This window comes from Cladophialophora psammophila (assembly GCF_000585535.1).
Source record: "Cladophialophora psammophila CBS 110553 chromosome Unknown aczJe-supercont1.3, whole genome shotgun sequence".
NCBI classification, from domain to species: Eukaryota; Fungi; Ascomycota; class Eurotiomycetes; order Chaetothyriales; family Herpotrichiellaceae; genus Cladophialophora; species Cladophialophora psammophila.
Genome location: NW_006912924.1, coordinates 122,139 through 135,632, shown reverse-complemented (window position 1 = coordinate 135,632; position 13,494 = coordinate 122,139). Strand labels below are relative to the sequence as shown.

The following is a 13,494-nucleotide window of genomic DNA, read 5'->3' as shown; positions in this document are numbered from 1 at the left end:
CAATTCTCTTCGGATCCATCAAGTTACGATGGTGAATCCATGATCCGAGCTTAGCCTCTGGATTGTTGAAATGACCTCTAATTCCGATATGTTGGTGATATCATCTTGCGCAGGATGCCCACAACGGCCAGCTCCATCGGAACCATTTCGCCGACGAAGATGTCCCACAGGGCTGCGTATCTTTTACCCTACTTTTCCGGAATCCTCGATTGTGCGGATCAAAAGTGCTATCGGTATCGGATATCAGCACGTGGGACGGTCAGATAAGCCAGGATGATTCTACCATTACCACACGTACAGACGAATCCAAGGTCTCTGATGAAGAGGAAGGAATTTGAAAGTAACATCACGGCACGAGGTTGGCAGGGGACACCATTTCATTACTTACACGACGGCAAGTCTACGCGCCATGAAATGATAGGTCTCTTGGGCGTGATCGCCTGGTGGCTCAACGGGGATCGCGATCTAGATCTCTTGGAATGTGCTGCAGTCGTGAGGAGAGTAGGTGTTGGGTTCCGAGTTTAAAATTGACACCTCTATCCAGATTGGTATCTTCAAGCTATGTCTTGTCTACCGTCAAATATGACTTCTTAATTCGGCTGGTTGCGAAATACCCTCAACCGCAGTGTTACCAGCGTCTCCCTTTTCTCCGTTCGAGAGATTTGGGCTCCTGGCCTTGCGATAGACTGCTGGCCAAATCCCCTGCTTTCCTGGACTCAATATGCCATTGGGGTCGAGACAATCTTTGATCTTCTCGTTTAGCCGCATCAATGCACATTCGTTAAAGTCGTACTGTTCTGCCACTAGATCCATATGCTCGACGTGTGCGCGGTACTCCCCGTATCCAGCTCTTCTTGCATCGTGAACGAGGTCGACAAACAAGTTGTTGGCTGCATCCTTGTCTTCTTGTGATTGTCGGTCGAAATGGATCATATTTATATGTGTCAGATGGCGAAGATGGAGATGAAGTCCGGCAACAAAGTCGAAACCATATTGCGCACACCTGTTTTTGGCAACGTAATAGAAATCCAGAGCATCCTGACCGTCACTGGGCAGGACTGGAGAGAATGAGATGTGTCCTCTGCATGAAAGGTGGTCAGTGTAAGTCCAAATATAGCTCGGCGGATATTCGTCAGCTTACCCATCCAACCCTCTGTATTCAATCGTCCTTAGTGGTGCCATACTGGGCACTCCGGCTTGAAGGTCGTAGGGAACGTCATCCGCAGCCAAGTATTTCTTCCCCTGTGGATAGTAGGCGGTCCCGGTGAGGACGGAGCCCTTGATAGCTTTGAACGCTTCTTGACATGCTTTGTAATTATGCTCGATTATTTCTTTTGGTCCGTAGAGACCGAAGATTGCGTCCCAGAATCCGACTCCAAGCTCCTTCTGAAGCTCTTTCAACCTGCTGTCAGGAATGGAGCCAGGGCCATCATACCATTGGCTTCTTGGACCCCTCCTGCAAATCTCCCTAATGATGTTTCCAATGACAGGGTGATTCTGGATCTTGTCGTGGAGCAATAGTTCGCGTAGGATATCAACCAGATCTTTCAGGTCGTGCTCCTCAGGCACATCAACGTGACATAGCATTAGACCTTCCGGCGCGGGAGAAGCCCAAAGTGTCAACTTCGTCACGATCCCGAAATTCGACTGATTGAACATCTGGTCGTAAGTAGGGCCGTAGCCGCCTCGGAAGAGAGGCCAGGATTTTGAGTCCTTGAGGGCGCCCATACCCGTTCTGACAAGATTCCCATCTGCCAACACCGCCTCGATTCCGCAAATCTGGTTGGAGTGGTCACCGTGTGGAGTGTATCCCCATCCCTTGTATCATAATTAGAGTTATTCGTGGAAGGGTTATTGGTACGTCTGCTTACCCTGTCTAGTGCATTTCCAACGACACTGCCCCAGCCTAGAGCAGGAACCGAACACCATATGTTCTTTTTCTGATCTTTAATTGCCTGATAAAGTTGAAAGAAACTCACACCGGGCTCAACGGTATAATAAGAGTATTTGTCGTTGATATCGAGGACCTTGTTCATGTTCTGTAAATCGACAATAACAGAGCCCTAGCAAAATCTCAGTTCGAGCGACTCATTCCTCCTAACGACACCGTCTTCGTACCTTAATGCGTGCGACAGGACCACCATAGCCGAGATTCTTCCCTCTCGACACCGTCCAGAGTGGAATTTTGTATTCATTGGCGATCTTGACGATGGTCTGGATCTGCTCGACTGTTGTTGGTCGAATTGCACAGGAGCTTCCACGTCTTTCTGCTTCGTCCTCATTCATGGAGAAAGGATCTCCGTAGCTCAGTCGGAGCTCGTCGCCCAATATGACAGCATCTTCTCCGAGTACATCTTGAAAACGCTTGACGATCTCGGTGAATGTCTCTTTTGAAATGCCAGAAGGCAGGTATTCAACCGCGGGTGCTGCTTGGATCGTGTCGTACCAAAGCTTGAGGGTTTTATTGGTCGTTTCGATCTCGCCGGGAATGTGACTTAGGTTGAAGGGCGCGGGAAGAGTAGTGTCCATCTTGAACTATCTCCCTGGTGGTTGAGCGTGAGCAGGCTCAAGAAGTATTGGTAGCAACTAAAAAGGCGACATCCTCGACCCCATAAATGAATAAATAAACGGTTTTGATCTTTGGGCCCAGACCAACAAGGATTGATTCATTGTCTGCATGGCAAAAGTGGTAAGCGCGGAGCCACGCATGTCCCCTGGTCTCTTGCCGAGCGTGTTTACCCTGACCGGCTTATCATCCAAACGAGTAAAGTCTGTGGCGAGGAGTTTGAGAAGTTGAGCATGTTCCGCAATGGAATGAAGCTTTGTTCGCTTCTTTAGCGTCGGCGATTTTGGATCCGATGAAATCCTCGGCGTGTCTTTCTCGCTTCCTTGCAACTCTCACCGCAAAACCTATTACGAATGTCATCCTGCCTACATCCTATCCGCGCCTTTTCAGGGTGCCGATGTCCACTGAAATGGTATTCACTAGGCTATCCCAGTGACAGCTTTGAGATGTCGTGCCTCTCAAATCGGGCCTAGTCTTCCCCGCGCTTACGATGGGCCTCGTCTAGACCCCAGGTCTTCTGCTGGCCTCGGAACGGTTCTCCAAGATGCACACCGAAGACCCGGAAAGAAGCAAACTTCAAAAACTATGCTCCCGTTCCTCAAGGATTCTCATATATTGATCATGCCACCTGGATGTCCATCGAATGACCATCTTGCATCTTTTCTCCCTGCGGACAGCAAGGCTTCCCTGATCTGAAATCATTGCCTTTGTAAGAGACACAACCGGGAGCTGTTGTACGCTACACCCTCCTTCGATGGCTACTGCTTCTGATACACAACATGTGGGGAAAAGAGACACCAGTGTCTGGGCCAACATCAGGTTCATCTGGTTCACTATTCTTGTGGGGTTTTCTCTTCTCGAGGTAAGAATGTTATGTTGGATCTCACGGATAAGATGACACTAACAATGGCCTACAGTATGGATTCGACAATGGCGAAATCGGTGGCTTTCAAGCCATGGTCGGTTTCCTTCAAGTGTTCGGCTACGAAGATCCCAGAGTCCCAACGGGCTGGAACATCAGGGTCTGTTTGGCTGTCCTTCACTGAGGACCTGATTCCTTTGACTAACTGTTTCAGCCTGTGCCACAACAAATCATCAGTTCTTTCATGCTTCTCGGCTCCTTCATTGCGAGTTGCTGCACTGGGCTGATAGGTACCTACCTCGGTCGCCGACATTCCCTCATGTCTGGATGTGCACTCTTGATTGTCGGGGTTACAATCCAGATCGTCACCACTTCCATGGGAGCATTGTACTTCGCTCGGTTGATCACCGGACTTTCAAACGGAATTTTGATGAGTTTCACTTTTCTCTACGTCGTGGAAATGGCGCCGCCCTACTTCAGAGGTCTCGGATATGCTTTCTGCTCCTGCTGGGTCACTTTGGGAACTGCCATCGGCTATGTGAGTTGTAGAATTTACCTTTTGTTTGACCGAAAGCTGACAGGATCTTGATCGTCAGGTTATCACCAATTCGACAGAGAAGATCCACAACAGACATGCGTATCAAATCCCTCTATACACACTATACGCGATTCCAGCGATCATCTTCAGTTCTTTGCCATTCCTCCCCGAATCTCCGGTGAGTCTCATCTTCCCCATACCGAGCAATGCAAGGTTGCTGAACTTGTGCTCCGCAGCGTTGGCTCCTTCTTCATGGAAAGACCGAACAGGCTCTCAAATCTCTGAGCTGGATTCGAAATGGCGCATATGACGACCTTGCCCTGAGACAAGAATATGAGGAAATGAAACTAAACGCCATGCACGAGATTGAGACCCAGTCGTCGTTTCTTCTCTTCGACATGCTCCGCAGCCGCAACATTCGACGCAGCCTCATTAGCGTTGGCATCGGTCTCATTAATCCTGCCATGGGCGGTATGTTCGTCATGGCTTTTGCGACTTACTTTTTCACCGTGGTAAGCTTAGAGCCCTGTGAGCTTTGTCAGACCTTTTCTGACGAGATTGCTCGCATTTCAGGTTGGCGTTGAAAGTCCCTTCAGATGGATCATCATGTGTCAATTCCTGGGTGTTTTAGGCCAGGTTACTTCCTACTTCTTCATCGACCGCGTCGGCCGAAGAACAATGTTACTCATCGGAACCAGCATCTGCGCGATTTCGATGCTACTTCTCGGTGTCGTTTCCACACCTTCGAGTGTACGATACTCAGCGGCTTACGGGAAAGTTGTTATCTTTTTGTTCTCCTTTTACCTCTGGGGGTTCAACTTCGGTGTCACCTCCATGACCTATCTTGTTGCTGGGGAAATCCCTGCGCAGAACCTACGTGCCTATACTTCTGGCATCTCGACCGGGGCAGGATTCGTCTTTGCCTGGCTTACCGCTTTTACGGCACCTTACTTCATCAACCCTAGCGAGCTGAACTGGGGCGGGAAATATGGTGAGTGGTCTGGACGCTATCCGTTCGGAGCTACAGTACTGACCCCTTTCTCCACAGGTTATATCTGGTTCGGGACCTGTGTCGTGGCAATCATCTTCGTGTTTCTCTTCGTGCCAGAGGTCCGCGGGAGAACACTTGAAGAGATCGAAGAGATGTTCGACAAGAAGATCTCCGCGAGAGACTTCTCCACGTATGTTTGTGACAACGTAATCATTGCCCGAGAACAGGCCGAGGAAGTTGTCTACGGCGAGAAGAAGCCAGAGCGTGTCGAGGTCGTCCATGTTGAGGCTGCCGACAGTGCGTGAACATGGTCTCAAAGTAGTCACGCCTCCCGCTAGATCGGCTCGAGTCACAGTCTCATAGAATCGAGGTCGCCACTTTTCAAAAGGCACAGATCATGCCATTGAATGTTGACCTGACTGCTTGCCCTTCTCGTGGGGGAATGAAAATATTTTGTCTATGACTGCAATGTATTCTTCCCATTCTATGCCAATGATTTGCTCTGGAAATCGATCACGCCATTTTCATAACGAGTCTCTCGTCCATGGCCATTGCCCAGAGTGAGAAATCGAGCGAGTTGAGATCCACAATTGAATATGTATCCCGTGACCAAGGTCTAAATCTGCTCGTTCACAAACAGGCCCGCCATGCCCATGCCTGTACCTAGGCACATACTCGTAAGCAAAACCCGTCGTTTTCTCCTTCTGCATTCACTGAGACCCGTCACTATCTGTCGAATTCCGGTGCACCCAAAGGGATCTTTGTTTCATATTTGTTAGTCATCAAAAAAGCAATATTAGGAGAAATGGAGGGGAACTCTGGCCTCTAGGAGTACCCTCGTCGAACTGGTGCAGGCTTATGGGAGTACTTACGACCGAGCCTACATGAATTCATTAGTTTCAACTAGCATTGATGGAGACTTCTAACAAAAGAGCATGTTGGACAGAAGGGGAGACTCACGCAATAGCACCGCCTCTCGGATTCATCTTCGTCCAGTCGAGGTTAAGATAATCGCGGCAGTAGACCGCCATGGAGGCGAACGCTTCGTTGATCTCCACCACGTCAACGTCCTTTTCAAGGGATAGATTATACCTGGCAAGCAATTTGGGGATGGCGAAGACCGGGCCAATGCCCATGATACGCGGCGGGAGGCCGGCAAGCGCTGTGCCAACATACTTTGCAAGAATGGGCTGGTTTAGTTCCAAGGCCTTTGAGCGCTTCATGAGAAGCAAAGCCCCAGCTCCTGTAGACAAGTACGAAGCATCAGTCTGCGTCCCTCCTCTCTCGGAAGCTTTCTCTCCTTCTCGACTCACCGTCCGTAACTTGACTAGCATTGCCGGCATGTGTCGTGTTTCCGTACTCTGGAAAGGCAGGGCGAAGGTTCTTTATTCCGTCGTATGTCGTCCCCCATCGTATTTCATCTCGCGTGACAGTCATGTCTTTGCCATCCTTCTTGACCGTAATGGGGGCAATCTCATCATCGAACCAGCCGCTCTTCTGCGCGAGCTCAGCGCGCCGGTACGACTCCACGGCGTACTCGTCTTGCCGTTGCCGACTGACATTGAATTCCCTGGCTACGTTCTCAGATGTTGCACCTGTTTTTAAAGGGGAAAGGTTATAAATGTCAGAATAAGCCCTGTATGCGCTCGGAATATATCTTCGACGTGCTTACCCATCGGTAGCATGCAGTCCTTCGCGTCCTCGCTACCGTTTAAGATCTCGTCGATGAAGGGTCGACTCAGGCGCTCGTTCCCTTCGCTCAGCGTCTCGGCGCCTACTGCGACGCCGATCTCAATGGTGCCGGTCTTAATCTCATTCGCGATAAATTGCGTCGCCGTCAAACCTGAGGAGCAAAACCGCGCCACACTCGAGGCGGCAGATGTGTTTGGAAAGCCTGCAGCGAGCGAAGCTGCACGGACATAATACGCAGCTTTGCCGTCGCGAACCTGTACGAGATCAATCGCCGGACATTCGCCGTGACGGAAAGTCCCCTTACATTTCCAAGGCAGACATCGTCGACGAGACGTGGGTCGACATTGCTCCTTAGTCGGACCTGCTCTAGAATTTTGAAGACCAGGCCATCGAGGGTTGTGTCCTTGAAACCACCTCTCTTGGCTTTGCACATTGGCGTCCTGATCGCGAGAGTGATCACTACATCGTCGGGAGTTTGCTGGGCGCTAGTCATGTCCCGAAATTAGACTGAGAGACATCAAATGAACATCAATTCGATCCATACATATTGTCTACCGCACTAGAGGTAGGAGGTAGATGGGAGAGGACGGCGGAGAGACGTTGGGACGCCATGGCATTACAAGTGCCGCAAAGATAGCTCCTCAAGCTGGAAATACGAATTGGGAACGCGTCTTGCACACCTGATAGCAGAAGTTGTTTATTTGCGGCCTTTTGAACTTCCTAGGCTCGAATCGGTTGTTGAAAAGCTGAACCTCGGATGTGGCTAGCCCACGCGGGGTAAACAAAGTATTGAAGGGGGGAAACACCCAACTAATTTGCCGTGGGACGAGGATCTGACTGCTATGAGTTAATGGGGCCCATTCGTTACAGCGCCAGGATAATCGGACTGGTATTATTGAAAGGCTTATGTGAATACCACCGATTCTTTAAAGTCCCCTAACATTCGAGGCTGAGTGAAATGCCTGCACACAAGGCTGTAGAAGTGGGGTTCAAATAGGGGTGTGCCAGGGACAATGCGTCAACATTAGAAGCGCCTACACTTGCAACTTCTCCTCTGACATCCAATACAACGATGTTCGCATACTCATTCACTAGCTTGACTGACCTGTGGTGCAAGCTGCATTCGAAAGTAAGTGGCACGGTTTGACTCAGGATATGAAGGCCAAAAGTGCTCAATAACGGCGAAGTAATCTCGATATCAAACATAGCCAATAGTATGAGATAGATGACAATGGACCACCACGCTCAAAGGTAAACGATGCACTTATTGTAAATGAAGGGCATGTGCGATAAAAAATCAGTTTACTGGGTACCCGTTTGCCCGTTTCAACTTGGCTCGCTGCCTGAAAAGTCACATCTGGGTTGAAATGATCTGCCGTAGTGAAGGCGCTATTACATAATCTCACGACAACAAAGCGGCGTCATGCTGTTCTCAAAGAGGGTTGAGCCTGAGCAAGCTGATGCGCAGTTTTGTTCCCTCCAGGTACAACTTCAATTTTAGAAAACTCACTGCTTCTGGGAGGATTGGTAGCTCCCAAAGACTCTCCGCATTTGCCTGTAATCTGAATTCTATCTGCCAGTGTTGAGCCACCAAGATGATGCACCCAGCGCGAAAGGCGTACGTGGAGGAGGAGCGTCAGGTAAGATACTCCTCCGCAAAGCATATTATTCTGTGTCTCTTTATTTACATTTGCCTCCAAGGCTGAACCTGCTCTCGCGATGAATCATAAGGGAAAGGGAAGCAAGACTGACGGAAATGGCTGAGACGCAGGATACCGAGATGGGGATGGATCTAGCAAGCATCCGTAAGTATTATATCTTTAGCACTGTCGCATATCCTGACTCACACTCCTGCCAGCTGTCGACCGAAACTATGACCTTCCTACTGGTGCCGGCGGTGTCGCACCCGAAAAAGCATCTGCTATCCTTGCCCAGTTCGACCGGAAACGAAGATTGGCTATGTTGGTGGTACCTACCGATGATGGGAAAGTCAGGTCACGTTTGCGAGAACTTGGGCAGCCTATAACACTTTTTGGAGAAGACCGCGCCGACAGGCGAGATCGCTTGCGGGAGCTCTTGTTGGATCAAGAGGAGGCCGGGAGTCCAGATGGAGCTGTTGTCGACGTACAGATGCATGAAGCAGAAGAAAACGCTGATCAAGAGGAAGAGTTCTACACCGAGGGTCTACCTGAATTACTTGAAGCGAGAAGAGCGATAGCTAGGTACTCACTCCCAAGGGCAAAGGCGCGCATCCAAAGGCAGAGAGAAGACTCTACAATCCCGCTGCGCACACACATCAAGCACCGCAAGGAAATCAAAGAGAGGTTGCAAGGATTTGAACTGTTTGGAACACAGATTGCCGGAGAGCGACCCATCAGCATCACTCGATTTGCCCCAAATGGCGAAATCATTGCGGCTGGCAACTGGGGCGGTGGCATCAAATTACTTGATGTCCCGAGCCTGGATGAAAAGGTGACCCTCAGAGGCCATACAGGTATTGTTGGCGGAATCGCCTGGTATCCTGGCGCAACATTACAAGATTCCAATGTGTCTCCAGATTCTCTGAATCTTGCAAGCGGTGCTGGCGGGCAAGGCGGGGCAAGTGACATACATCTCTGGTCGCTGAACAAGGACACACCTATCGGCACTCTGCAGGGACATACCGATCGTGTTTGTAGGGTCGAGTTCCATCCTTCGGGAAAATATCTTGCATCAGCGTCATTTGACACAACCTGGCGGTTATGGGACGTGGAAACGACAACAGAACTCCTTTTGCAAGAGGGACATTCCAGGCAAGTGTTTGCTGTCAGCTTCAACACAGACGGATCATTGCTGGCAAGCGGGGGATTTGATAGCATAGGGAGAATCTGGGATCTGAGGTCAGGACGCACGGTCATGATCTTGGAAGGTCACATCCGTGAGATTTTCGGATTGGACTGGGGCATCGATGGATATCGCATCCTTTCAGGCTCTGGTGACGGATGGGTCAAATGCTGGGATCTTCGTCAGGTGCGCAATGTGGGAGGAATTGGTGCTCACAATGGCAACGTTTCTGACCTGAGATGGTTCAAAGGCCTCGACGGTGACAAGTCATCCCTAGTAGAGAGCAGTGGTGTCAGACAGGAGCACAGTCCTCGAAAAGCCGGCACATTCTTTGTGACGAGTGGGTTTGACAAGAATGTCAACATCTATTCAGCAGATGATTGGTCGTTTGTGAAGCAGCTTAGTGGGCATTCGGGCAATGTCCTCAGTGTCGATGTCACCAACGACGCCAAATGGATCGCCAGCGGTGGCCACGACAGAACAGTGAAGCTATGGGGGCGTGATGATGGACAGGGCATATGAGGTTCGTCGGCATTGCCCCAAAGAACGAGTCACATCTCGAACAAAGGAGAAGGACCTTGGACATTCCGTGTCCAGGTGTCAACGGAAATGCCACGATAATGCACATGCACGACAAGACTATCCGGAGAATCCACTGGTTTGGCATTTGCAGCAGAATGGCTTTTCGCTACTGATGAGAGACGACCCCTTGATATGGTCTTCGATGCACTGAAATCCTAAGCTGAGAGAGTGCCCGATCGAATGCAACGAACATGCCAGGAGCGGCTGGATCGCTCATGCCACATGAGAGCCACATGAGACGACCATCGGCCGACGTCAATGATATCGTGCTATATGCAGAACCAAGGTTTCAAGGGGAACATGTTGAAATGATTTTCCGTGGTTCAGTCAGGGGCAATTCAAGCGAGCATCTGCTCATGTATGGCGGTAAGGTTGCCTGTTCATGTCAACAGATCGGCCATTGGCACGGCTCGGAGGATATAAAACGGTTGCTCTCTCCTGGTCGGCTTGCTGTTTGAAGGGCTCTGAGCCAGCTTATCTGCAATGTTCCTGGCCTGTAGGAAGTACACTAACTTCAGCCGTGGCTTGACGTTGGTGCTTCGACATTTCTTCCACCACAAACAGCCATTATTTGTACGGTAGTTAGATTGTGCTTCTACTTGTACCAAAGGGTCCCGAGGAGACAAGATATCCGCGATGTCACTATTTTTAAGCTGAGTTCAATATGTACTCGACGAAGGCTTTGTGGACATGTATATATATATATATATGTACTTGGTCACGTGGGAAAGACAAGGCTCCATATGATCAATGACTCATCATTCCTGCCGGGTGTTTTGATTGGCTGACAGCCTCGTCGGACGCAGAGTCCCGCCGGCTCCGAGCGGGCTGCTTAACAGCGAGTCCCAAAACTTTATCCGGTCCACGAAGGTGCCAACTCTCTCCTTCTGATTTCTAATTATGCCGTACCGATTACTGTCATTGATATCCTTTGTGCTCCTATCCCAAGTTTCTATCTGCGTCTGCCGTCCAAGTGAGAGTTGTGCATTGAGGGCTGCTTGGACTCTCTTCCGAACCATGTCTGCCTAGCCAGGAATCGAGTTTGTCATCACGGGGAACGTGCTGGGCGGGTCTCGTATGACGCTCCCCGGACCAGGCATCGAAAATCCTTCGCACATCATGGCGCCAGAGAGACCACTTCCTGTGGAGACCCTGTTGCCCTTCAAGCAAAACCATTCCCCCGAAACACGGGCCATTCTCCAAGATGCTCAGCTCCAAGACTCGAACAGCCACAGCCAGTCTCCAGAAAGCCAGGAAGAAGATGACGGCTCAGGCAACGAAAAGCCCAAACGGCAGAAGAGATCACGTGCGTGTATCGCCTGCCGAAACATGAAGATCAGATGTCTTCCGGTCGACGGCCAAGAGGCCTGTAAAGCATGCGCCAAAGTCAATCGTCAGTGCGTAATGCCTGGTCCTCCGCGGAAACGACAGAAAACGGTCCACAAGGTTGCCGAATTGGAGAAGAAGATCAATGCGTTGACGGACGCTTTGTTAGCCAAACAACAGTCAACAGACGGGAGTAGGCCCGAGGATGAATCGCCTCCCAAAGATGCTCCTACAACTGGAAGCTCGGAACCACCCAAGACTGATGACACCTCCAATACCAGTCTAGACACCTATCAGCGAAGTCTCATTGACAGGGTAGTTCCACAACCTACTCAACCTGAATTTAGCAGAGGTTGCGGTCCGGTCAATGTCGAAGGTGTTGCCAAGGACGACTACGTGGATGTCATTGATCGAGGTGATCTAAGCATCGAGACTGCGACAGCAATGTTCAATCACTGGGCCAAGGACATGTGCTCGTCTTGCCCATACGTCGTCTTTTCCCCCGACACAGACCTCCAGGAACTTCGAAGGACCCGGCCTATCACCTTTCTAACCATTTTGGCAGTTGCAAGCCCTGTAGTTCAACCATCCGCTCAGCCAGCGCTTACCATTGAGATCAACCGACAGATAGCAGAACGTGTCCTCTTCCATGGCGACAAATCACTGGATATGATTCAGGCGATGCTGCTGAATTCTCAGTATTACGTACGGCCGCGGACGGCGAGGGATCTTGCCTTTAATCAAAACATCCAATCAGCGATTTCTATGTCTCTGGAATTAGGAATAGGCAAGAGGTCAAAGCTAAAAAGAAGTCCCGCTGAAGAAGTTGAACTCTGTCGCACATGGTTGGCCTGTTATCAGGCCAATATAAAGTAGGTCATTGTTTAACTTTATGACGAGGATTGGGCTGATTGTTCCGAAATCACAGCGTCACCACTATCCTTCGACTTCCGACCCTCCTAAGGTTTAGTCCACGCATTGAAGAATGCCTGGAGACACTCAGAACCAGCCCTCATGCAGCTCCAAGCGACAGATGGCTGTGTGCCACCGTGGAACTAGCCCGTCTTGCCGAGGAAGTATCAGCAGCTTTCAACATGGACGACCCCGGTGCCGATCTCAACTTTACGGAGCCGAGAGTGCAGTATCAGTTGAAGTGTTTTCAAAGACAATTGCAGCAATGGGAGAAGACTGTCGATGCCGCTGTGGATCAACGTAGGCTTCGTTGAGTTTGGTTTTTATCAGAGAAAATGGACTGATTTTGTGTAAAGGACTTGTGCGTCACCAATCAGCATGCCTCAACCTGTATATCCACGAGATCGCGATCCACTACGACCACAACGTAGACGATTTCCGACCACTGCCTCAGCTAGAGCAACGCAGAGCGCCCGACTTCATAACCTCTGGTCACGTCCAGGCTTTATCGACTCTCCTAGCGAGTAGCCACCAAGTGCTGGACACCTACCTCTCACTTGAGGTTGAGTGTGCTCGAAATCTGAGCAATCTCTACATTGTCTGGAATGCATACGCCGTTGTGGTATTGGTCAAACTGCACTGGATATTCAACTCGCCGGACTCCAGATTCGGCTCGGTCTTTGTACCTGATCTGAAGACCGGATACTACCTGGATGCTATTCTCAACAGACTAGGTGAAGTGTCAGCCGGCGGCTCAAATCCCTGTGCAGAGGCCTTCGGATTCGTATTCATGAAGCTCAAAATCTGGCATATGCATAGAACAGGACAGCTCTCGGATGATGAACAAGGCCACGATGACCAGTCGCGACGTCAACGGGCGTCCAGCATCCTGCGGCAAGATACCGCTTCCATCCTCGCTTCCGCAAAGCAGATGGAATACCCTGGGAATGCTGTGAATCTGCAGCCGACACGGCCGTTTACACCGGCTCTGCTTCCAGGAGGAGCTTGGTCGAATGTCGACAAATTTGGCTCAAACTTGAACGCGGCGTATGACGCTGCGAGTTACGGCAACACCAATTGGGATCAGTTCAACTTCAGCACAGAAGAATTGGACATGTTTGATATATACATGAACAACAGCGGATGGATGGGGTATCTACTTTAGAGCTGGAAACCCGGCGGCTCACACACGATGCCAAGAA

General features: G+C 50.2%; 5 protein-coding genes across 5 annotated transcripts; 3 read left to right on the top strand and 2 right to left on the bottom strand.

Moving 5' to 3' along the window:
• Positions 1 to 576: 576 nt before the first annotated feature.
• On the bottom strand, positions 577 to 2,529 carry A1O5_02243 (uncharacterized protein; the record flags this gene model as incomplete). Its single annotated transcript, XM_007742859.1, has 4 exons — positions 577 to 1,081; positions 1,142 to 1,818; positions 1,872 to 2,063; positions 2,119 to 2,529. The coding sequence occupies 4 exons, from the start codon at positions 2,527 to 2,529 to the stop codon at positions 577 to 579; spliced, it is 1,785 nt and encodes a 594-aa protein (XP_007741049.1).
• Positions 2,530 to 3,320: 791 nt separating this feature from the next.
• On the top strand, positions 3,321 to 5,262 carry A1O5_02242 (uncharacterized protein; the record flags this gene model as incomplete). Its single annotated transcript, XM_007742858.1, has 7 exons — positions 3,321 to 3,428; positions 3,484 to 3,588; positions 3,643 to 3,966; positions 4,025 to 4,144; positions 4,203 to 4,478; positions 4,540 to 4,957; positions 5,015 to 5,262. The coding sequence occupies 7 exons, from the start codon at positions 3,321 to 3,323 to the stop codon at positions 5,260 to 5,262; spliced, it is 1,599 nt and encodes a 532-aa protein (XP_007741048.1).
• Positions 5,263 to 5,573: 311 nt separating this feature from the next.
• On the bottom strand, positions 5,574 to 7,142 carry A1O5_02241 (acetyl-CoA acyltransferase; the record flags this gene model as incomplete). Its single annotated transcript, XM_007742857.1, has 6 exons — positions 5,574 to 5,716; positions 5,830 to 5,837; positions 5,918 to 6,200; positions 6,271 to 6,552; positions 6,630 to 6,903; positions 6,954 to 7,142. The coding sequence occupies 6 exons, from the start codon at positions 7,140 to 7,142 to the stop codon at positions 5,574 to 5,576; spliced, it is 1,179 nt and encodes a 392-aa protein (XP_007741047.1).
• Positions 7,143 to 8,405: 1,263 nt separating this feature from the next.
• Positions 8,406 to 9,994, top strand: A1O5_02240 (serine/threonine-protein kinase PRP4; the record flags this gene model as incomplete). The annotated part of the gene is made up of 2 exons (XM_007742856.1): positions 8,406 to 8,454; positions 8,508 to 9,994. 2 exons carry the CDS (start codon positions 8,406 to 8,408, stop codon positions 9,992 to 9,994), a joined length of 1,536 nt encoding a protein of 511 aa, XP_007741046.1.
• A 1,179-nt stretch (positions 9,995 to 11,173) lies between these two features.
• On the top strand, positions 11,174 to 13,457 carry A1O5_02239 (uncharacterized protein; the record flags this gene model as incomplete). Its single annotated transcript, XM_007742855.1, has 3 exons — positions 11,174 to 12,252; positions 12,309 to 12,592; positions 12,649 to 13,457. The coding sequence occupies 3 exons, from the start codon at positions 11,174 to 11,176 to the stop codon at positions 13,455 to 13,457; spliced, it is 2,172 nt and encodes a 723-aa protein (XP_007741045.1).
• Positions 13,458 to 13,494: the final 37 nt, after the last annotated feature.